General features: G+C 41.6%; 1 protein-coding gene across 5 annotated transcripts in view; it reads left to right on the forward strand.

The window, feature by feature from the left end:
• The first annotated feature begins 4,902 nt into the window (after positions 1–4,902).
• Positions 4,903–25,248, forward strand: part of CTNND2 (catenin delta 2) — a 700,247-nt gene continuing 679,901 nt past the window's right edge. For all 5 annotated transcript variants that reach the window (XM_074874338.1, XM_074874348.1, XM_074874370.1 and 2 more), the window contains exon 1: positions 4,903–4,996. In XM_074874338.1, the coding sequence (XP_074730439.1) occupies positions 4,960–4,996 (37 nt within the window). In that variant the 5' untranslated portion in view covers positions 4,903–4,959. The remainder of the gene's footprint in view (positions 4,997–25,248) is intronic.

Here is a 25,248-nt window from a genome sequence, read left to right on the forward strand (position 1 = left end):
CTTTGTGTTAGGTAAGCAATGTTGTATATAATATTGTGTAACAATTTAGGAAAAATGGAAAATACAAATAATATTATTATAATTCAATGTTGACTTGACTTATTAAAGATAATATGATGGACAAGTAAGAGAGAAGAAATTTGAATCAGTTATTCAAATTAATTCCCACTTTGGTTTCATTAAGACACCATAGTGTGTGTCTCAAGAAACATGCTCTTTCTTATCTGAAATATAGTTCAATGGAGGTTGTAAACTTCTTTTAATAATTCCACCTTTAAGTAATTCTTGGAAAGTGATAAGACGGTAATTGCAATAACTTCTTTAAAGTACTGCTTTAAATTTGAAAAACTAATTATGCTTAGCTGGTTTTTCAGTTTATCAAAAAGGGCAAACCCCATGTTTTCCTGATTTTATTCCAGACTTGCTAAAGATAACCTGAAACATTAATCTGTTTCATAGACCTAGTTTTACTTCAGTTGCATTTTTAGTATGGACAGTTCCCATTGACTTCAGTGTGACAAAGGAGGGTCCTGAACCTTGACCATGACAGAGGATCTCGGTAATCTTCGTATAAAGTATACATTTAATTTTAAACATGATCTAAAAGTAAACAAATCAAAACAGCCAAGAAATGCTTTCCCTTCTGTCCAAAAACTCAGAAAACAAACCCCAAAGCTCTGTTCGAAGAAGGATTAAACCAAGATTAAATATGGTTTATGTTGAGACAGAACATGCAGACATAACTAGCGCCTGTGTCTAGGTATCCCATATTTCAGATGCCTTGTCTAACTGCTGACCAATGGACTTTTTCCCATGTTTCTCCACTGCTAGCTTCATCCTTTACCTGCAGATGAAACTTACGACAAAGAAAAAGTTATATTTCTAGTTAACAGGACAGGAAACGAATCACTGGCACCTAGCTATAGTAACAGGTAACTCTTGAGCCCAAGCTTAAACAATTTGTTGTTGTTATTGTTCTTTATAATACAGTTGTTTAGAAGAGAAATTATCTGTCTATTGCTGGATTTAACTCTATTCACGGTACTACATTTTTTATTTTCTAAAATTTTTACTTGTCATTATTTTGACCAAACAGAAACTTAAGTCTTCAAGAACCTTTGTAAATCTTACAGCCAAATACAAATGGCTAAGATGTTTTTACAGCTCCCAAGCTTGAAAATATTTGCCTTGATATTATAATATTTTCCTTTTCTTCTTCCATCTCAAGAAAAAAAACCCAAACAAACCCTCAAGGAAGTTAACTGAGGATTAGGGTAGATGATACACCACTCCCAGGCACAGACCAAGTAAGCCTAAGGGAACAGACTGCCTGTATCTGAGAAAGCTGAGGCTGACCAAAAAAGTGAACAGTCTCCACCTCTCTATGCTTTTGGCTTCTCTGAACAACAGGCTTAGTCACTGAGAAAGAAGTAGGCAGACAGTACCTACTATAGAGGGGCAAGCCCTTCCAGAATTTGGTTCCCCTCCTTTTTACCTCCTTATTCCTCACTGCTCTCCCTTACCCTTCCTCTGTGACAGCAAAAACAGGTGCAAAAAGCCATTTCTGAAGATCTGGTTTACTTCCCTTGTCCCACTCTTTCTCCACATCCATAAGCACGGCTCAGCCCTTGCCCCTTCTCTGACCTTCCCCTGATGTCAGGGAACGTTTGAAAGGTGATGCATGGAAAATCAGGGGAGATGAGCAGTTGGAGAAGAAGCTGCTCTGTGAATCCTGTGATGTCTTCAGATGAATATCCTGTCACACAAGATAGTGATGGGAAAGGAGGAAATCTTGTGAGAGAAAAGCAGATGTCTTCAGACACCTCCCAGATTTCTCCAAAATCCTTCTGCCTCCAACTCTCACTTTCCCTACAGAGTGTTCTCATTGCTATACACCTTTATTACTACTATATTTAACCTCCAGGCCAACAGCTTTGAGACTAGTACTTATACATTGGACATTTTTAAGATTCAGGTGGACAGGCTGCTGGGTCATCTCATCTAGACCGTGCTTTTGCTAAGAAAGTTTGGACCAGATGATCCTTGAGGTCCCTTCCAACCTGGTATTTTATGACTGGTATAGACACCTGGGTAACCTTTAGAATGTGGGGAGAATGGGTTGCCTTCAGTGCATCCTTCACTAGCACACTCTGCTTGTCCTACAATTAGGCCAGATGTGTACCATCCCCAGGGCCACGAAATGCTCCTATTACATGGCTGTGTGTCAGCAGGAAGGAGAGGACACAGTCTGTTTCTAGCCCTTCTGTCTCCTTTCCCTTTATCGACAGAAAGACCTTTGAGCTCTGAAGAAGAGAAGAGGTTGGGCTGCAGAAGGTGGATCACATGACACTATGGTGGATCTAGGATGCTACAACACCCAGTAATTTTATTATTAAGTACACCTTGAGGTTTAACAGTAAAGTAGTGACTCTAGGTATCTGCTGGGTAATACACCGCATTCAGTCCTGAATTAGATGCCTATCTCAGTCTGGGAATCACAAACCCAATGTCTTGCACTTAACAGATGTTATGTTCGTCTTCCAGATGCAGATGATGAGCTGCTTTCTTCTTTTCGCTCTCTCTCCCTGGGAGAGGGTAGCTGCTGGTGGGTCTCTCTTTACTCTGCAATACTTTGGAAGTTAGGACATTTGTCAAGAAATATGAGAGCTGAGTTACATGTCTGATTAGGAGTTTCAGACTGGAAGACCAGCCTGCTTCCCGAGAAAGGGCCCTAATCATCAAACAGCAGGCTAGGCTACTATGCAGGCAGTTTTTATACCTCCAGCTGCTGCTTTCTCCAGCCTCAGCCAGCCAGCGTGGGCCCGATCACTGATGTTACAAGTTTGGACAAAGACAGGGGAACCAACTTTTCTTCTTTCATTAGTTGAGAAGAAGATTCACATGGACGAACTCTTAATTACTACAGATTTGTTTAACTATTTACCGCTATGGCTTCGTGAATTGCTTAAGTAGGCTCCTCTACTAATTTTCTCTTCCGTTCCTATGGCGCATCCATGAGTAGATGAAAACGAGCGTGCTTATTGTAAGTCTAGAGATAGCTGATAAATGAGTTGGCCTCAAGGCAGCGCACAAAAATTCCCAGCTAAACAGCAAAGGTAAAATGAAGGTAAGTTATATAGGGAAATAAAACAAGAAGAGACCACAGACGGAAAACAAGCCTTTCTGGCGCTGGGCGCAGCACGAGCGACGCAATGAAGGGAAGAACTAGTCTCTGGCCTTCCCCTGAAACGAAAGGGGGGGTAACCCCCACCCCCCGCCCAGCCCTCAGCGCGGTGACGGTCCGGCTCACCGGAGGGTCTGGGAAAGCCGCGGAAACGCCGAGCGAAAGGTGGCAGCAGCGAGTCGCTCTGCATCGCGGCCGCGGTCCGCCCGCCGTCCTCCCGCGCTCCCGTCGGCTCGACCCGCCTGCAGGTACCTCTCCCGAACCCGCGGCGGTTCACACAGCGCCTGCGGGGATGGGTCCGGCCGACTACGCGGCGGTTTGGTAGCGAAGAGGCCGAGGTGGGACCCCCCGAGAGGATGGCAGCCCCCAGGCCGGCGCTGAGCCGCGCCGTTCCCCGCGGCAGCGGCCGCCCGCCCCGCGGGCCCCGGGGAGCCGTGGCCCTCCTCCTCCTCCTCCTCCCGGCGGGGCCGGCGTCGGGCCCGCGGGTCCAGGCGGGCAAGTGACCGGCTGTAGGCCTTGCCCTCACGTCTCGGCCGAGTGAATGGCTTTCCTGATCCCTACGCTGATCCTCAGATCGCTGCGAGCGTGAATTAGCAGTAATTACCCCAGGCAACAACAGCAACAAAAAAATTGGTGTTTTTCCTCAGATACCAAAACTCCGCGCAGCAAGTTAAAAGGACCAATGGAATGGCAACTTTCGGGTGAGTGCTGTCATTGCATTTTACACAAGTTTCTCAGTAAAGGGTTAAGCGTGCACAGGAGTAAACACGACTTCCATATTCCTCACCCTCTTTGCTCGCAAGAAGACTTCTGAAAACATGGTAGATTTTCCACCTAGGGTTCCCAAGGATGGGCAAGAGAGAACCGAGGGAGAACCGAGCAGGGGACGAAGCCCTCGCTGCCCTGTTGCTTTCACCGTTCTGGCTGGCAGACCTCAAGTTTCAGTCATCCAAGCCAAAGCGGCGGGAGCCACTGTCGCTGCCGAGGGGCCGCTCCCCACCGATGCCCCCCACCCCGTCCCGGGGGGCGCCCCCACACCTGCGCCCTTGGCCCGCCGCCCTGCCTCCCTCTTCCCCGGGAAGCCGGAGCCCCCCCCCCCCGCCTCCAGCCGCGGGGGGCTGGGGGGACAGGGGGACGCGCCCCTCTGCGGCGAGGCCGGGGGACCCGGCGCGGCCCCGCCCGGCGCAGGCGGCGGCGGTTCAGCGGGAGCGGGGCCGCCCGCCCCCCTCCTCCCCAGCGCCGGCTGCGGGGCCGCGGCGGGCGCGCTCCTGCTGGGGAGGGGACGGGGGGGAGGGAGGGGCGGAGGCAGGCGGGGAGGGAGGGAGGGAGGCAGGGCGGCGGGGAGGGAGCGCGGCGGCGGCAGATGCTGCGGCGGCGGCTGTGCCTCCTTCGGCCACATCCCGCGGCCGGTGCGCCCGCCCGCCCGGCGCGCAGCGCTACGGCGCCGCCGCGCCGCCTGCCCCAGCCGCCGCCGCAGCCGCGGCCCCGCTCCCCGCCCGAGCGGCGGGGCGGTGGATGCCGAGCCCGCCTCGCCCCGGCAGCCAGCGGGCAGCTGCCCTGCGGCGCAGCCCCTCGGACCCGGCCCGGCGCGGTCGCACGGACGCGGGGGCACAGGGGCGCACAGGCGCGCCCGGGGGGGGGCAAGCCGAAGATGCTGCAGCTGGGCAAGGTCAGGACCTTGCGGTGAAGCCCGGGGCCGTCGGTCGCGCCCCCCCCCCCCCCCCCCCCTTCATCCTTGCCTAGCGGACTGAGGATTTGCTGTTGGGTTTTGGTGTATGTTTGGGAGAAAGCAGGCGGAATCGGCGCCGATCGGTGAGTACGACAGGCACCGTAATGGTGCCAGGTCCCCCCCCCCCCCCTCCCCACACCCTTCCCGCTTGCGTGATCTCTCTTCTCGGTGCGGGCTCCTGCACTGCTCCCCTCGGCGTTTCAGCCGGGCTGGGTTGGGCTGCTGGGAGCTGTGTTTGTGCCTTCAGAGGAGAGGTAACAAAGTGCGGTTTTTCCCCTTGTTTCCTCCTCCCGCACCTCCCCCCCCCCCCCCCCCCCCCATCTCTATCCTCCCTTTCTTTCTACGTTAGTCGCTGCTTATGTAGGGCAGCCGCGGCACCGTGTCTCCCGACGCCCTGCACTAATGTACTCGTTACGGCAGTGAAGTCATGGGCCGAGGAGGAGGAGGAGGAAGGGGCCCGGGGACCCGCGGGCGGGGGCAGCGCCCGGCCCTGCGCGGAGCCCGCGCGGGAGGTGCCGGCGCGATGGCCCCGGGCCCTGGGGCGGCTCCGAGCGGCGGCTGCCGCCGTGTCTGCGTGTGTGTATGTGGTGGTGGTGGGGGGGGGGGCGGTGTATGGGGGGGTGTGTGTGTGTCTCTGTGTGTGTACGGTGTGTGTGTGTGTGCGGGAGGGGGGGATGTTCTTCCTTTGAAGCCACCGTCTGCGAAACCCTGCGCTCGAGGAGCGGGCGGAGGGGGGTGGGGAGGGGAGCCGCGATGTGCGCTGTGGTGTTTCGTTGATCTATATTTAATGGCTGAAAGGAAAGATGCTTTTCTTTCCTTTACCCTTCTCTTACTCTTATTCTGGTGTGTAATGTGCTTGCATCGATCGGTCAAAGCGTAGCTTCAGCTGAATCAAGTCACCACAGAGGAGGTGCAGCAGCACAGGCAGTACATGTAATTCATCTGCCCGGGGATCGTGGAGGAAAATAAAAAAAAAAACCCGAAGAGGGATCATTTTAGAAACCATGTTAAATTTCCCCTGGAGGGTTTGGAGGCATGAATACATGAAAGACTGGAATACAGCATCTTGTGCAGAGACATTTTCTTTCTCATACTTTAAGTGTTAGGGTGTGCTTGTTCGGATTCAGGTGTCGTGATTAACCCCATGCGTTACAGGAAAATATCCAAAACTTGCAGAAAATATTTAGAAATGAATAGGCCCCCTTCCTTAACTAGCTGTTAACTTTATTGGCTGTAGTAACTGATATTCGTGCCCCTTAAAACATGTATGTCTTTTCATTGGCAATAACAAGATAAAGTAAAAACTTCACATTGCACGTTTATTTTCACAGTCAGTATAGGGAGCGTGTATGTAAAGTGAAAACAGTGAATCGGCCTGAGCTGTGGTTCGTAGCAAACCTCTCCATAGGGTACGTCAAGACTTACGTACCTCAGGATAGCGAGAGGACTACCCAGTATTATACAGACTTTATGTAAGTCTGTTGTGGGTTTTTGCAAAATCAAGAGAGGGAAAAATATCTTTGTCATCCTGTATTTAAGGATGTGTTTATCCTCTCTGGAAAAATGAACTGATTATCTAAGTCATATAGACTGGGTTGGTATTTTTTAAACAGCCTAGTTAGTTGGTCAGTGTATAAATGACACAGCGAGGGAGTTAGGTGCAGGTCTCCAGAGAAAGCTCCTGCATATCCTATTTGCCGGCCTCTGAGACTCAAATGGCTTTAGGGCTTTTGTGAGCCTATTTACCTTTACGCAGGTTATCTGGGGAGGAGCTCCAACCCTAAACCCAAACCGCCTAGGAAGACTGTGATATATAAGCAAAACTCGGACATTCTACGATGATCAAATACTCTTGTAAGACTAATTCTGAGCCAAGTTGGTGAGGCTCTCTCTTTTCAGTCTGTGAATGACTTGACCCTTTGGGAGCCTTGACTATCAGTCTGCATCCTGCAAAACTGCAGAGAACTTGCGATAGATCATCCTCATTAGTAAGAAGTTGATTAATGGCTCGGGACTGTGTTGAATGTGATTATGTTGAATGTTGTAGTACCAAAACAGGAGATCGCATCTTGATCACGTTGTTCAGAGATGGTTTTTGCAGTCTGTTATATAAGAGAGGCTTGAAAAAAAAGAGTAGCGGGCTGTGCTGCCTATACATAGGAAAGGAAATACCCCTCAAAGCTGCTGGTTGGAAGCAAAGTATTTATTTCTGAATGCCGGTTGCATGACTTTGTGGATTGCAAAAAAGATGCTTTTGGGAGGGAACTCTGGCTACAGTGCTTGACTTCTGTTTATCAGGTACCTTAACGGACTTTAAAAGCAATAAATAGCTCATCAGTGACACAAGTCTGTGACTTTTGCTGTGTTTTTGAATAATGCTACTAAAATAATTTCATCCTCACATAATGAACTCTGACAGACAGCTGCACGAAATAGAAATAGTAGCAACTAAAAAAAAAAGGTGTTTGCATAATTCTGATTTGCATAATTTACCTTTGCTGATGGATGGTATCAATTTAATGGCTGTGGTTTGGTGTTAAGTATTTGTTTCTCAAGACACGTGTAAAATCAACTTAGGCTACAAAGGAAGTGCTGGAGCAGCTTATTTTAAGGGTTTTAAGAAATGCATTTTTAGGTAGGACTGTAGATTGGCATGTAAATGGAGCAGATAACAGAATCAGCAGAACTCATGAGTGTTAAATTTTGCACTAAATTTCAGATACATTTTCTATTTCATGGTTCAGTGTGATATGATTATTAGAGCCTATCACTTGTGGAAATTCCAGCGTATCTTTGTTAGGATTTCAAACATACATTTCAACAATTCCTAGAAGCAACTGTTTTCAGGAGTATCAGCAAGATAAGGAAAATACTTTATTACAGTACTCTTTACTTAAATAAAGACCTGTGGTTTTGATGCTTATTGATTGCGCTTGTAAGTCGTGAAGAGTTTGATATTTCAAGTTACAGCTGAGGTTTGACAAAAATGAAATTGATTGTTTCTCCCCTTTGAAGGTCTTAGTAAGGTCTTATTACAGGATGAGTTTTGGATGCTTATTTAACTGTACAACATTAAATTTAGTAGTCTAATTATTAATAACAGGCAAGTAAACCATAAACCTTAATGGAGGCAGCATTTTTAAATATGGTGCATTTATTTTTTAAATGACAGAACGACTCTCAAATAGAACTAAAGCACATTTGCTTTTAAATAGGAGATTGATTTTTTTCCTGACAAAAGTCATTACACCTGCAAAAACGTTATTTTTCTGACCTTTTTTTCTTTTTCTTTGATTGGGGCATGATGGGAAAAGTTATTTCTCTTCTGTCAATAGGAAGTCTCCGTGTAGGACAGGTATGCAGTCCTCTGCTCATGTACTGCAGAACCACACAACCCTTTGGCTAACGGCTCTTCTGTAGTTAGGCTCAGTTGGAAAGAAGTCAGGATGCAGCATGACACACTGAAACAATTTCTTCTATCCTCTTGGGATGTGCTAACTTGGTGTCATGAATGGGTTGTAAAAGCAGATTGCCTGACCAGATTCTCTGGCAGTATGCTGGACAAAATTTAAGTTCAATAAAATTGAAAAGGAAATAATGGTATCTGTTTATATGTAAACTGATAGCCATGTTAATAGATTTTTTTTTTGTGTGTATTAGTTGCCAGTTTAGTGTAAGAGTTAAGAAACAGAGAAATGTCTCGTTATCTATGAGAGCAAGTATTTAATATTTGTTTAAATTGCTCCTGGCATGATAATTTTTAGTGCATCTTACTGGCTCTTAATCTGCCTGTTCTATTTTACAAAATTCAATTATAAGTAATAAGCAAGAGACATAAAGCATGGAAGAGTACGTATTATCTTGTCCTTTTGGCCACTGCCTATTTTATTGAAGTTTCTGGAAGAAAAACAGGCTTCTAATGAAACTTTAAAACTTTGTACTTCTCAGACCTACCAAAAAGGTGTTAAGTTTTTTTTAATTCTTATATAAAATAGCCATGTTTGATGTTACATTTTATTAAGGTTTATTACATTAGCCATAATAGTTCTACTGTATAACAAACCATTATTTTCAACTTGTTTTCATTCAAAAAGCCACAAATATGTAGAGTCCACTTTGAGTAGTAACATCCAAAATCAAGAACATCTGAGAGCCAAAGGGGCTTTTCATAAAAGGTTCTCTAAGGGAAGATTTTGCATTTCCCCCTGCTGTTTCTTCCCCCCCCCCCCCCCCCTTTTTTTTTTCCTTGCCAAGTTTGCAATTGATTTCTTCATCTCCAAAAATCTTCACAGTACAGCAATTTCTTTTTGATCAAGAAAATTACTTTTGCAAACTGACAGTAAAACTTAAGTTTGTCTGCTTAGTGTAACATAAACATATTGTTTTTTCAGACATACGTACATTCTTCTGTCCTAGCACAGTTGATTAACACCAAAATATCCCTTTGAGGCTGGATTTTTGAAGGGAGCCAAATGAAATTAGGTAGTGTAAATAGGGATTCTGATGGGGTTCTTAATTGTTTTAAACCCACTGGATGAGACTTAAGTCTTGCATACTCATTTATATCAGATTAATTTCTTTTAAATTAGTAAGATGTTTGGGGAAATAATCAGAAACAAGTTTCAGTGTGGTGGTAGAAAATTGCTTTTAGTGCCACTAGGATTACTAAAACTTGTAATCTGCATCCTGTAAAGGTGTATGCCTTCCATCACAATCAGCAAGCACTTTGGAAGGGTGACTGTCAAGGGTCTCAGACGTAACTCAAGGCTCCAGACAATGAATTTCAAGGAATGTATTGTATTTTGGTTCCTGGTTCCCAGGAGAGTACTTCTACAATTTTTGAAGCTGGCTATCCAAAAAGCCAGAAAATATGCACTGGATGTTGAAAACAGAACATGTGAGTCCTACAATTTTTTGTTTATAGTTTTCTACAAAAATACTGAAACTCATGAGTATGTGTATTTCTGGTATGTTAGCCGATCTACAGGTGGTGTTTTTTAAAAAAAAATATATACATTATTTTAAATTTATCTGAGTAAGGGGTCTAACTTCCCTGAGGATGACATACATGTTTATATGAATCAAGTCCTGTCATTCTGGCATTTTCTTCTAACATTGTATTTGGCTGTGTAGTAATCAGGTTTCTTTGAAAGCAGATTGTTGTTGTCCCAGTCAAATTTGCTTGTTTAAAAATAAGCGTTCTTCTTGCCAAGAGGTTGATGGTTGCTTTACCTGTTTGGCATATGGAAAGGCCTTTTCACACTCATTTATTGGCATGAAAAATGGCATGACATTGGATATGGGGGTTCATATTCAGTGAAAAGCAGAGTGAGAAGGCAGAAGGCTAGGTCAGAGAATGGTTGTCTTAAGAAAACAACAGCTTAAAGGTTTTCAGCAATGGAAATGGCTCAAGGTTAGACATGGAGAGCCTGCCTGGGCAAACCTTGTTGTCTTGTATGCGAGAATTTTTAGAGAACTTCAGTTCTTTAAATAAGCAGATACCTGAAGGCATTCTTAACACCATCTCTTTCTCACTTATATTTCTTACAACAACTCAACTTCAGGACAGCTTTTGATCACGTCTAATGGCATCATCTCATTTCTGAATGGCATGATACCTCTGAAAGTGAGATTCTGTGTGATCTAGAAGCTGAAGTTTCACAGAAAGTGGGAGGTGGGTTCCTAAATGGTGTAGATGCTAAAAACAGAGTGGATAATCTAGTGAATTCGTACAAATCAAAATCTAGGTCAGTCTATGAGCATTTTGACAAATTTTAACAAAGTGATTAGTCATATTTGACACTTTCTGAATACTTTTGGTGAAGTACCTGTATCCTTGATCACCACAGGATAGTAACCTGAACCTTCAGTTCAGTGCCTAACGTTGTCTGACCTAGTGTGCTTAGAAATGCGGTGAATAGAACAAAAAAGCTTTGGGTATTTTAAAAAAGTTTGTGCATTAATGAAGGAGGTTGACAGTAGTTGGTGAATCACATAATTCTTGCTATTCTTACTGCAAATGGTTTTGAAGCTTGAGTTACAAGAATAGTGTGACTTTATATGTGGATTTTCACTGCAGTGTATGTCATCTGGCAGTACAGGGGAAAAATTGGAAGTGTGATAGTACATCTCTTCTTTAAAAATGTCAATAATATAGAAGGCCTAATGCATTCTCAAAATTGTCATTGCAATTAAAACAACAGAAGACAGTTGACTTCTGTTTTCTTTATTTCTGTCATTGAACCAATTTCATATCATTAATACCCAACAGAAGTATTTTGAGTAACAGGGTTGGAAGTCCTCCTTAGGGATCACCAAGTTAATTCCAAAATGCCTCTCAGAAGGTAAAGTTTGGTTCACTCCGGGGAAAAAAAGCATTTGTAATCTTGCACAGACCTCATTAAGGATTAACTACTACACATGCTTTTATTTTACTGCTCACATACAGCATCCTATACTTGAATGTATACGAGATATGCAACACCATTTCCTCTTTTTTCCTGTATAAATATGACAGTCCCTTAAAGATTTTACAGGTTCACAAGTACATATTTTTGGTTGAAAAGGTTCCTGACAAGCTTGGCAGCTTATTGCACTTATTTTCCACTTCTGACTTCTACTGCCTACCAAGTACAAATATTGCACAAAGCCTCAAGGGTCTTGGGGGACTCTGACTTTAATCTCTTCAAAGAAGGATGGACAGGTTGAGCTTAATTAGAAACACACATGTCTAATCAAAGGGTAAATTTAGAATTGCAAGTTTTAAGGACTGGCATTAGAAACAGTCATGATACCAAGAAATCTTTTTCATATAAATGGGAGCACTGAACAGAAGCCATAGCATATCTGAGAAGCCTATTCTGTTAAACAATTGTTTAATACTCTCAGGCAAATATGTCTTTTTAGAATGTATCATTACATGTTTTTTTTCAATACAAACAAATTCCAAAGCATGCATTTCTGGTCAAATTAGGGAAGTTCGTTAGCCTCTGAGTGTTTCCACTGGGATCCTGTGCACTTAAATCTCAATGCTGACGGTCATAATGAGCACTCAAAGGATGGATAATACTCCTCATTTCAGAAAGGAACAAACATGTCCTTATATTCTGTGTCACCTTATGTAGCACAGGTCTGTGCAGCAATTACTTTGTGTGGACGAAGTGCAAAGGTATGGTGTAAAACCTAACCTTTACGTCTCTTCTATAATTTTTTGAGGTTGAGTTTAGATCAGTTGTCTTAAATGTTCCCTCTCTGTAAATAACTTTTAATTAAAAGTAGCCAAGATTAATCAGCTTTGTAATTCTTACTTTTCTATCTCTAAGTCTAGGAGGTACAGTGCATGTATAGGTCTTGCTGTCTTTTTTTTTTTTTTTCCCCCTAGTTCGTTTGAAGACATGAATTTTTGGGACCGAGTAATAAATATTTCTTCTATTTCATGTGTATTAGTATAAAAAGACTTAAACTGAGCAGAGAAGACACCTGGGTTTGAGTGGTTAAAAAAAAATTCTAGACTTCGCTCATGTTTTATGCCTTCAGTTTAGTTTAGAATGGCTAAAACTTTGCACAGGTAGATTAAAACAATTCAGTTTAATTTCCAAAATAAGATTTTAATTTTTTTTTGAGCAAGTGCAACATTAGCATTTGAGGAATATGCTATGCCAGGCACTTAATGCCAGCTAAGCACCACATAAACTTGACCTACTTTTAGGACTTTGGGACATCTTGGATTTTTGAGAAGATCTGGTATCTCTGTCTGACCATGCTTGTGTCATTTCTTTGGAAAGCCTGCTGGGCAAAGTCACTTCAAAGAACCTGATTTTGTGTGTGGAATCCCTCTATGTATTTACTCAAACCAGAACTAGCCAGCGAGGGAGAGCAGGGGTTTCCTCTACAGTGTTGCTCTGTCCACTGGAGTCCTCAGGCTGACATTGCTGATGGATCGCTCTGTCTGAGACGTAGCATGGCCTCCCCTCTGAAAATATCCAGCAAGGAGCTACTTGGCTTTTGATCAGCAGTGATGACAATATTTCAGGTCCCCAAATGACAAATTGCTGGTGATCTATTGACAGAAAAGACTTGGAGCAATGATGTTTGTCAAGGAGCCAAAGACCCTGCAATATAAATTGCTTTTGTGGTTGGTTTTTTTTTTTTTACTGTGTTCAAAGCAGAGAAAGAAATCTAAAATACTGTTGATAGTAAACTGAAAAATGGCTGGGGGAGGAAGGTGGGGATGGCGAGACAGGCTGGAAGGCACAATTGTTGTATTGTCAATGAATAGGAAAGTTGCTAATTCAATCTTTTAACATAGGTAGTTGAGCCAATCTGATGATTTCTAGCAAATACTTTTAGAAATACATTTAATGTTTTATTTACAAAAGCATGTCAATTCTAACAGGACATCTTGCACAGATACAATAAGCAACATACAGTTTGAACATGTTTAAGAAATGCATGCATACATGTATTCTACTCGTATGCTATAAACAGATATGGAATTAGTTGCACCTGTGTCAAATGTTAATATTCCTCTTTTGCATGTGTGTTACATAAGTTGTAAATTAACCTCAAAGGCAATGTAATTTTGTATTTTCCCCCAGGCAAAACCCAATTGTACTCTTGTTGAATTTGGTAACAGCAATCCAACTGATTGAACAGGGCACCTGTGCTTTACAAGATGTACCTTAGTAAAAATATTTTTTTCTCTTTATTCAACCTTCTTTCCTTGACTCTTCAATAATTCCACAATCTAATATTTGTCATGACACAGTTGTGGGGGTTTTTTTTTTGGTTTGTTTGTTTGTTGGTTTTGTTTTTGTTTGTTTTTTAAATTACAGGTATTACAATCTTATCATAAAACAGGTAGGATGAGTAATCTCAGTAGTAGTTTATAATTTTTATACTTTAGAACATACAGGTTTTGCTATACTGGGTTAAATGATTGTTTTCCAGATCTCATCAATGTATGAGTTCCAGGTGGGGGGGGGAAAAATGGTGGAGGAGTGAGAAAGAGAAGAAAAAAATCAGAATACTAGTTTGTTTAGCCAACTTATCTTACAGACATGTTCTTCCTGACATGTAGAAAAGTATAGTTCTGGAAGTATAGGGTTTGTTTACCTGATACTGTAGTATACTTGTCAGTAAATGGTGTTGCTCTCTAGAAGGACGTATAGACCTCTAAAACAAGTAGCTAAGTTTATAGAAATATGTGTTCTTGGGAATGAAACAATTATTTCTCCCCCTTCTGCTGTTTTTATATTAATTTGTTTTTAAACTCACTTAATTCGTAACATATTTTGTATGCCTCCAGTAAAATACCAGGACTGTAATAAAGAAGCAAGGAATCCTGATTTTTGAAGGGCTTAATACTCTCATCATAACATTTAAGTATAATAAATTAATAAATCTTTATTTAAATATGGTCTTTTGTTTCTACTTTGGATTTAATAACTACATAGTATGTGCAGGTCGCCTAAAATGAAGGTTTTTTGTCATATGGTTTTATTTAGGAGTGTCTGATTTGTAGTGCTATGCAATATAGCCATCTTTTTGCTTAACAAAAGGCAATGAGTGGTTGATATGAAAAAACTGAGTTGTCCAGGAGAAATGGGTCAAGTGGAGAAGTGAAGCAGTCCCTAAAACTGAAATCAGAGGGAGAATGGGAAGGAAAAAAGTGATTGCTCTTGAGGTTACAAAGTTAAAAGTATTTCTCTAACTGTTCTACCTGTTGATCCACTTTCTGAAATGCGTTAGTCTTACACAGTGGACTGTAAGGATCCAGGTGAATCCTTACTATATATAGTCTCTTGAACTGTCTGTCTTTAGAGAAGTAGGTGCCAAATTTCTTCCCCTGCGCACATTCAAGGTGAAACTGGTTTGTGCCCTTTTTGGTTCCGTTCTTCCTTCATGCTTGCCTACCTATCCAGCAAAACCATGTGTTGGTAAATGTGTTGTACCCATTAGGATGCTGTCACCCTACAAAGAAAATATAGTGGTGTTTACACTGAATCACAGAATCATCTAGGTTGGAAGGGACCTTGAAAATCATCTAGTCCAACCGTTAACCTAGCACTGACAGTTCCCAACTACACCATATCCCTAAGTGCTATGTCAGCCCACCTCTTGAACACCTCCAGGGATGGGGACTCCACCACCTCCCTGGGCAGCCCATTCCAACACCTGACTACCCGTTCTGTAAAGAAATGCTTCATAATATCTAGTCTAAACCTTCCCTGGCACAACTTGAGGCCATTCCCGCTTGTCTTATCACTCATTACTTGGTTAAAGAGACTCATCCCCAGCTCTCTGCAACCTCCTTTCAGGTAGCTGTAGAGGGCGATGAGGTCTCCCCTCAGCCTCCTCTTCTCCAGACTAAACAACCCCAGTTCCCTCAGCCGCTCCTCGTACCACATGTGCTCCAGACCCTGCACCAGCTTCGTTGCCCTTCTCTGGACACGCTCGAGTAATTCCATGTCCTTTTTGTAGTGAGGGGCCCAAAACTGAACACAGTAATCGAGGTGCGGCCTCACCAGTGCTGAGTACAGGGGTAAGATCACTTCCCTGTCCCTGCTGGCCATGCTATTTCTGATACAAGCCAGGACGCCATTGGCCTTCTTGGCCACCTGGGCACACTGCTGGCTCATGTTCAGCCGGCTGTCAATCAACACCCCCAGGTCCCTCTCTGACTGGCAGCTCTCCAGCCACTCCTCCCCAAGCCTGTAGCGCTGCTGGGGGTTGTTGTGGCCCAAGTGCAGCACCCGGCATTTGGCCTTATTGAAACTCCTACAGTTGGCCTTAGCCCTTCACTCCAGCCTGTCCAGGTCTCTCTGCAGAGCCTCCCTACCCTTGAGCCGATCAACACTCCCACCCAACTTGGTGTCATCTGCAAACTTACTGAGGGTGCACTCGATCCCCTTGTCTAGATCATCAGTAAAGATGTTAAACAGGAGTGGCTCCAAAACCGAGCCCTGGGGGACACCACTCATGACCGGCCGCCAACTGGATTTAACTCCGTTCACCACAACTCTTTGGGCCCGGCCATCCAGCCAGTTTTTTACCCAACAAAGCGTGCTGCGATCACTGAAAGTAAGTTTAATGAGTTTCTTTGACGTTTTAATGATGTGATTTAGTCTTCAGGTCTGGAACAAGCTATTGGACTTCAGATTCAACTTTTTCTGTTCATCTCAGGATAGAAGTGCAAGCTTTGGATGCTGAGAACACATTTAGAAATAGCCATTCTTCTGTATGTTTGTTGAATGCACATATATTAGTATGTGGGATATTGTTATTTGAATAAAAGTTGTAAAATAAAAATGAGAATTTGAACTCTCTGATTTTCCCTTCTTGCTGCTAGGAAGTGTGGTAGCCACCTGAAATTCAGGTTAGATTAAGTTCTTCACTTTTGTTTAAGAAAAAATATTTGTTTTCTTACGGTGAAACAAGATGACTACAATACTTAGTAACAGTTATGGTACAACTAAATTAAGTAGATGGTATAAGAGACAGACATACATCAGGGTCTGTATCAAGGCGGGGGAACATACATAAAGGTAGAAATGTCTACGTAGAAGTGTGGTATGGGCTTTCAATGGCTGCTCCCATTCAGAAGGAAAATCAGTCTCAGCAGTAAGTGGTAGCTACAGCACCTCAGATTGGCAGTGTAATTCATCAAAAACCCTGCCTGTTGGAATGGTGTGAGTTGAGACGTATGTTTGGTTTTGGATCAGCTAAAGGAGGCAACATCACTGTGATAAATCCTCTACTACTTCAATGGAGTTTGAGGATAGCTAAAATAATTTTAGTTTTGTATTCCATTCCCTTCAATGTGCAACTTACAGTAGTTTATGTGAAAGGGTGAGAGACTTGCGATTTATTTCACAATACCAGGTTTTAGATATAAAGTGTATTTCTGAAGCACAGCTATACATCTGCATTTCACAGGAACAGTCGGTGAAAGGAAAGCCAGGACAAAGATTTTTCTTCTTTGCACATGAATCATTTTAGAGATTCTTCAAAAAGGTGACTTACCCTGCTGAATAAATTTATAGAACATTGTGTAATATTTCTGATGTTTTAATCTTCACCTTTTTCGTATACATGTAGAAGAATAAAAAAGGACTTGCAGTTTAAGTTCTGAGCATTTATACATCAAAACTTTTGAAGTTTGAAGATGTATATGCAGAGTTTTTAATAATACCTAAATATGAAATTCAAATATTACCCAAAACATAACAGACATATAAAGCAGTACTGCCTCTCTCTTAATTATTCTGTCAGGCAGGCTTCCTCTTTTGTAAAGACTTTTTGTTCAGTTGTCTTGAAACAGTCATTAATGGCTTAAATAGAATATCATGGAAGTTTCTGTGGCCTCGTGAATTCTGGTGGTTTGTTTTTTTTTTTTTGTTTTTTAAATTAGTTGAAACGTCTGGGTTCTCTCCTGCTTTCCGAGAGGATGTGAGTGCTGTCACTTGTTAACAAACATACATGCGTTATATATTGCACCACTCTACAGTTTATGATACTACTTTATAGGTGAAATAATTTTATGGTGCAAAAAGGTGTCAAGGGGCTGAGGCTGCTACTTCCAGATGCAGGCTAGCTTGTGATGGAAGCCACAGGAAACTCTTTCAGTCATCCTGTTTGCAGCTCTCGTTTCAAACTTTCTTATCGTTCTACTTATACAAAACCAAACTTTTCAATGTTTGAGTGGAAGTGTATTCACTTATTGATACTGAGTTTCAGTAGGGCAATTTTGTTGATGAAACTGGACCTCAGACCTAAGTTACAACACGAACTTGAAGCTATTTATAAATAACCCAGTGTTTCCCACCTTGAAATACAAAGTGAGCTCAACACCTCTGAGTTAATCTGTGACAAGCAGTAACAAACACAAGAACCACAGTCAGGACTATGCTTCAGCACTCTACCTGTGCAGAATGGCATATAACCAGCTCCCTCCCAAGGTGTGTTTAGAAAATAGTGTGCTGTAGATTCATTAACTGCACCATATATGAAAGACCATATGCAAGAATGCAGATGGAGTAACAGACTGTAATGTTAATTTATCAATCATCTAAACAATCAAACATAGTGGTGGCTCTTTATTTTGTACTACATCAGTGTTTTGACAACTGAACTTAGATCACAACCCCGTCGAACCAGTGCTGTCCAAAATATACTCACATGTACTCCCTGTGCTGAAAAGTTCAAAAACCTCGGTAACGCAACTGCTGAAGGGAAAACAAGTCCAGAGAGGTTGAAAACGGGTCAGGTACAAGCATGGATATAGGATCCTAGTTGCTTATGTACTCTTGTCTCCTAGAACACATAGCTCTTTCCATGTTGCTTAAGCAAATACGTGTCTCTTGTTATACTACTCTCAGTGCATGGGTGGCATAAAACTTTTTCTTGACTTCATGCAATATTTTCCCAAGCAGGTAACAACATGTTTTATGTGATGCAAGAGACTTTTTTCCAAAGCAGAAAATGTCATTATTGAGCTTTTGTCCCTTCTTTAAAAAGATGAAAGTAAGTAAAAAGGGAGTCATTTGAAGGGGAAGAAGGGCGGGGGGAGAGGTAAACTGTATTAGGTCCCTTCTCCATGAGAAGTTTAAAGGACAAAACCAGAACTTGCTTTTGCAAGAATAATGAAGCTGTACAAAGTATCAGTGAATACTCTGTTGCTGGTCCCTTCTTACAGCATTAATACTACTGTATTAACACTGAGTGTATAAGGAATTGTATTAAACTCATTTGTGAGCAAAAGTCCATTGCTACTGTTTCATCATGTACTAAGAGAGAGAACTGGACAGAGCTTCTGTTTAAGCCTTGTTGTGGTACCAGTAATAATGTCTTCCCAATCCTTTCCTTTTTTGTTTCAAGCAAAAAGAAGCAGTCTCAGTTAGAGCAGGAAGGTGAAGGACAAATGTTTGAATATCCTATATCTGTAGTATGCCTTCTTCAAATAGGGGTCAAGTTGATGTTGAAGTCGTTAAAGATTCTTTCAGCAAAATAATGAGCATAGGTAAGCCCTAGAATATTTGGAGAATCTCTCAGCAATTTTCTTTCACTTTCACAAAACATTAAATAGTATTCTAATTTTTGTTTATCTTAATATCTCAGAGATTTTAAGATGGTTTCTCAAAAGAGGTCTTTTTCTGACATCTTTTTTTCTTGACGTTCATTTTGTAAGGACAAGCAAACAAAACACAAAACAAACAAAAGGGGAAGGGGTCAAGGTGGCTGAGCACCTTAGGCTTTGACTCAGTGGATCAGAAGGTAACCACAGACTTTTTTTAGAACTTTGTGTATTAGGTAGAAGTTGCCTTTATCAGTTCATGTGCTTAAAATGAAATGAAATATCTCAACAAATATAGGTAATGACTTTGGTGGCAAGAATGTATAACGATGTTTTTGGCCATGTTATGGATTGTATTTATTGTTCTGGAATAATTTACAGGTAGCAGTATATGCAATCAAAAATAAATTTAATGCAGAGTTAACTTGAAAAATAAAATTTGTTAAGCTTAACAAACTCCATGAAACATTAGTTGTAGCTTTTGTACCTGCTACTATTTCAGTTAAAATATAATTAAAAAAAGGTTTGCTGAGCAAAATTAATTTATTGGAGAAATCTAATTTTCACAACTCTGATCTGTTTATATACTTGTCAGCCTTGATAGTATGGTCTATTGAAATGTACAGTGACTGTTAGAACATCTGCCCTCTAATTATTTGAAATATTAGTATCCTAAATGCATGCACGTAAGGCGATTACTCCTTATGTTTTTATACATTTCCATTCTAGGAGCTGCTCAAAGCATGTCTTTGTTTTTCTTCTCCATTGTTCCTCTAAGTTGTCAGATTACAATCAGTGAGACTTGTGTAGTTAACAAACCACTTACACCTCAAGAGGGTAAATACAATGTGAATGACAATGATATTTCCTACAGATATAATCTGAAGAGAAATTCCAGTTTAAAAAACATAGTTTCTAGGAGATATGTTTATCGGTAGGTGTGGATATAGCAGAGTACATTATCCCCTTTATCAGTGTTAAAGATAATATTTTTTGTGCTTGGAGGATGATTAGACTTAGACTTTGAATCTTTTTTCTTTTCTTTTTTTTTTTTTTCTTCTTCCAGTAGACTGTTCCACAGTTGAGCACCCTTCCCTGACATCACTCAGTCTCCTGCTCTCATGAGCTTTGCTCTAGGCTTCATTACTTGTGTTTTCAGCTACTAGCTGGCTTGTTTTGGATACTGCTTTTTGAGTTAGGGCACAGGCTGTTGTTAGCGACAGAGAGCTAAAGCTCACTCCTCATCATTGTGGTAACATGAAATTCTGTGGCATCTCATTATTGGTCTGTGACTATCAAGCTGTCTGAGGATGATTCCTGTAGGGTTTTTCCTTTTATTCTGGTGTGGACTCTGTTCCAGATGCAAGAAGGGATCTGATCAGTTGCTAATAAATGACTGACTTGGGCTTCAGAACTAGCTTGTAGGGAACAGAATATTTGCTCCCCAAAGAGTGGAGGAGTTTGTGCTCATCCACTTTATCATGGCATCTTCCGATCACATACATGAAAAATTCTACTTTTGTACTAGTTGTAGGGGATTTAAGGTATGTAATAGTTATCTCTGGAAGGTCATGGAGATCAGGGGAGCTTCCCGAGGACTGGAGGAAAGCGAACATCACTCCTGCCTTCAAGAAGGATGATCTGGGGAGCTACAGGCCAGTCAGCCTCACCTCAGTTCCTGGGAAGGTGATGGAGCAAATCCTCCTGGAAATAATCTTCAAAGACATGAAGGACGGGAAGGTGATTTGGAGTAGTCAGCATCAATTTGTGAAGCAGAAGACACGCTTTATCAGCCTGATAACCTTCTACAATGAGATGACTGTGGTGGATGAAGGGAGAGCAGTGAGTGTCATTTATTGACTTTATGGGAGACTTTTTGATAGTGAGCTGAAAACTGGCTGAACTGCTAGGCTCAAAGGGTTGAGGTCAGCAGCATGGAAGTCCAGCTGGAGGCCAGGCACTAGCAGTGTACCCCACGGGTCGATATTGTGTGCTATATTGTTTAACATCTTCATTTGTGATCTGGGTGATGGCACAGAGTTACACTCAGCAAGTTTGCAGATGATACAAAACTTGGAGGAGTGGCTGATGTGCCAGAGGATTGTGCTGCTATTGGGAGACATGTTAACAGGTTGAAGAAAAGGGATGACAGGAACCTCTTGAATTTCAATGAAGGCAAAATGCCACATTCTGTACCTGGGTTGGAATAACCTCTTGCACCAGTACATGCTGGGGCCAACTGGCTGGAAAGCAGCTTTGCAGAGGAGGATCTGGGATTCCGGGTGGACGAGTTGAACATGAGCCAGCAGTGTGCTCTCATGGCAGAGGAGACCCAACAGCTTCCTGGGCTGCATTAGGAAAAGCATCACCATGAGGTAAAGTGACCCATCCCTTCTACACAGCAGTGATAAGGCCACATCTGGAGAGCTGTGCACAGTTCTGCTGCATTTCTAAATAATTTACAACTGTTCTTTGACTTCTGCTTTGGCATTTGCATTGCCTCAAAGACATTCAGATACTAGTGGGCTGTAGTATCAGTTTAACTGTTACTTAATGTCAAATGAGGAACAAGGCTTTAAACTGGGCATGGAAGCTGTTTGGGACCAGGGAAGAGTCTTGGGTATGGGCCTGATGTGTTCCCACTAACACTTGCTTTTAACACAGTAGGCGACTGGTTTCTCTGCAAATGGGAGTCTGTATGTGGCTTTTACTTTGAACACTGGATGTGGTGATCATCCCAAGGATGTCAGTTGCATTGGTTACCATGGCTTGTCCAGCATGCAGAAGTTTCTTGGCAGGCAGATAGCAAATGAACGTTTCTGATGCTGCCTGAAAACTTAGACAGAACAGGATGTAAAGGAGCTGAAAGCTCTGCATGGTTTCCAGTAGGTCCCGTAGGCCTTCAGTAAGGGTGTCTGTGTAGCACCATTCAGCCTTGCCTGAGACCAACTTTTCTACATTCAAGAACTAGTCTCCTGAATTTCAAAATTCACAGTAGCTAGACCTGGATCCCTGAGGAGCCACCATCAGGATATTTGAAGAGTCTCATTAAAGTTTTCTCCGAAGCAGATGCTGTATTATTTTGTTAGCAATTGGTGTTCATTTCATTTCAACAGTCACTGATATGGAAGTCTACTTTGAATACAGTGATGTGTATGTCTCAAATTACTCTGATACTAAAACTAGAGAAATATATGTAGAGTGCTCCTTTTTTCTGTTGCGTTTGGGATAGCCTGGATACCCGGATCCATGTTGTTTTTTTTTTTTATTTTCTTTCTCAACAAAACCAAGGAGAGATGTTTGCAGCAAAAGACCAGTGGTCTCTGAGTTGGAAAGCTGTGAATTAATGGCTTGCACTTTCAAACTATCCTAAAAATAAACACTTCACAGTTGGAATTTACTTGATGATGATTTCTGTGATATCATTGATGATAGGAAATGCCTCTTTAATATTCAGATTGTAGCATGTTTTTTCTTTTTTTTTTCCTTTCGTAATGAAATATCTACAATGAGCTATTGTTTTCTGCTTTGAAGAAGTTGCTTAAATCTGCACAAGTGTTTGAAACACCCTGTATTTTCAGACTTAAGGGGTGATGATAGCAGAAAATTAATGCTGTTATGTTTGAGGACATTTGTCTTGGACCTGGAGAGTGTGATCTACTGAGATCTGAACAGGTAGTTCCTCATTAGATAATATAGGAGGTTGCATCCTAACACCAACTTGATCAAAAAGTCAGAAGGCATTTTGTAATATAAAGTTCTTTTCCTTTCATATTTTCTGTTGACCGGGTTTGATGAGAAGGCAGAAGTGGCTGGGCAAATGATGGCAAATTGAGTGATTAATATCAGAGAACATGAATAAAATTTAAATTGCACTTTATTAAAAAAATCCATGTGACACTAAAGGTTTGGAATATTATTTTACAGTGTTGCATAGATGGGTGATCTGTTATTTTGCTTACAGTCTTTAGGTTTGGTTTATTTTCTCATAAAGTAAATGAAACATTAGATTTTATAAAGCTCCAGAGGTATGTGGTGCAAACTAGATTCCCCTGTCTTTTAACAGGGGAGTACTAATTGTGATGTGTTTTTCTAGTTTTTGTTCTGGCAGACCCAGAAGTCCTGGGCTAATTGAATGAGATGAGCAATCTGATCACACAGAATGAAACCAGAACTGATGCTCTAATGTATTGTTTTTGCATTTTCACATAAACCTTTTTGTAGGTTTGAGTTCTGGATAGTAAGCTCTCCCAAATTTTATGACATTTATAATTATCGATCATCTGAGTTTCTCTGTGGGAGCAAAACCTCTAGAGGGTGCCAAAAAACTGGTTTTGGTTAAGGAAGCTGTTAGGTCCTGTACTACTACTGTCAGATGTGCAGAAGTGCAGGTCAAAGTTCAGTTCCTGAAAGCTCTTCTTGCTCTCAGTAATTCAGGTGCCTTAAAAATGCCAGCTCCTATAACTTTGGTTCTGAAGTCATTCAACTCTGTGGTGATAGTCTTTCTTGTAAGGTTTTTTGTTATACTGGGCACTAACTGTATGATTCACAGGACGGGTTTTGGATTTTTTTAAAAAAAAAAAAAATCCGTACTTAATCTTTATTCATAATATCTCCAAATGGGAAGAATACATGATGTTTCTCATGTCACACAGAGCATACGCTAAGATAAATACTGTTTCTTTGACCAAGGCTTCCTATAACAGCAGGGTCTAGATGTCTACAAATTACAGATTTTTCCATTCCTTGGTAACTCAATCTTGCCCAACACTGTACCCTTCACTGTTGCCAGGTTTTCAAAAGCACCAGCTAGCTTTAGGCACACACTGCATTTAAAAGAAAAAAGAAAAAGAAAGGGAGGGAGGGGAAGTGTTCAATAGCGGAGACAGGTACAGTGTAGAAACTCCAGGAACAGGTTCTCTAAGTAGTTACTCCTAATTGACTTCCTGACATGTGACCACATTTTCAGAGAAACTAGACCAGATTTTTTTTTTTTAAAAAACACTGTTTAATAGCATAAATATGTACAACATGACAAAATATTGCCATCTGGACTATATATCAAGCAGTGTTACTGCCAGTCAGCTGCAACTAGTGGTGAAGAGGATGCTATCAGAAGCAGTAGGCTAGTAATTGCTCCTGCTGCAGCCTGTCAGAGAGATGAAATTAGTTTTGTTTCTTGTCTCTCTCCATATAGGTGTGCCAAAAACACCTGGATATGTTCACATATTTTAGTTCAGAATATTCCTAGGGATTCTACAGCTTTGCAGACAACCTCAACAGAGTGGTTGTAGACAGTACTGACGTGTGTCTTTAAAAATAAGGTGGTATATCAAAGTTGGAGTCATCAACACAGATTAAAAATTAGGGAGGAAGGTTCGTAGGAATTTTGTAGGTATTTGGAAGCTTCTACTATAAGATAGGATTGTTTGGAGGGTTTGTATATGACCTAGGACCGTTTCCCCCACCCCTCAAGGTATGGGAAATCTTTGTATTGTGGTCAACACAGTCAGAATCCTGTTCATATTTACTCTCAAAATTCTGTTGACATCAGAGGGACTATTTACATGAGTGAAACCAGTAGGATTTGCCCCAAATTATATAATCTTATAATGAATTTGATAATTTATATGTATTAACAGAGCATTTATAGTCCTTCATGGTTAAGATCAATATTTAGTATACAGAAATTGTACTGTGTATAAATTAATTGCATGACCTGCCTAAAGAGGACTTTAAGAACGTTGCAGAATTAAGTACCTGAAAAAAACTTATCTTAAAAAGAAGTCATCATATATTCTTAACTGGAGATGCTCATTTTGAATAAAGTGCTGACGAAGCATGGTGAAATTGGTGAGAGAAGGCTAGCTAAAGAGAAAAGGTTGTCCCAGTAAAATACAGACTTGTTAGAATGCCAAGACTAATGGTTACAACTGATAGAATCAATTGGTTTTACCAAGAAGTTAAGATAGTTTTATTTATTAAGCTAGTCATGAGAGTGGAGAGAAAATCTGATGTCATTTCTAGGAAAGAGCAAAACTTGGGGATTAAGAAAAAGGGAGGAAGGATGAATCTGTCGCAAACAAAATCACAGGGTATGCATTGGATTAAAAATTAGTTAAATGATCTCAAAAAAAAAAAAAAAAGAGTTTAAGGATCCTTACCCTTCAGTGCAATCAGCTGAGACAGTGCAAGTGTATTGAGAAGGGTCTTACTGGAGTGAATCACGACCTGGAAGACACACCTGCAGAAGATGATAAA

The sequence above is a fragment of the Strix uralensis genome, chromosome 1 (genome assembly GCF_047716275.1).
Source record: "Strix uralensis isolate ZFMK-TIS-50842 chromosome 1, bStrUra1, whole genome shotgun sequence".
NCBI lineage: Eukaryota > Metazoa > Chordata > Aves > Strigiformes > Strigidae > Strix > Strix uralensis.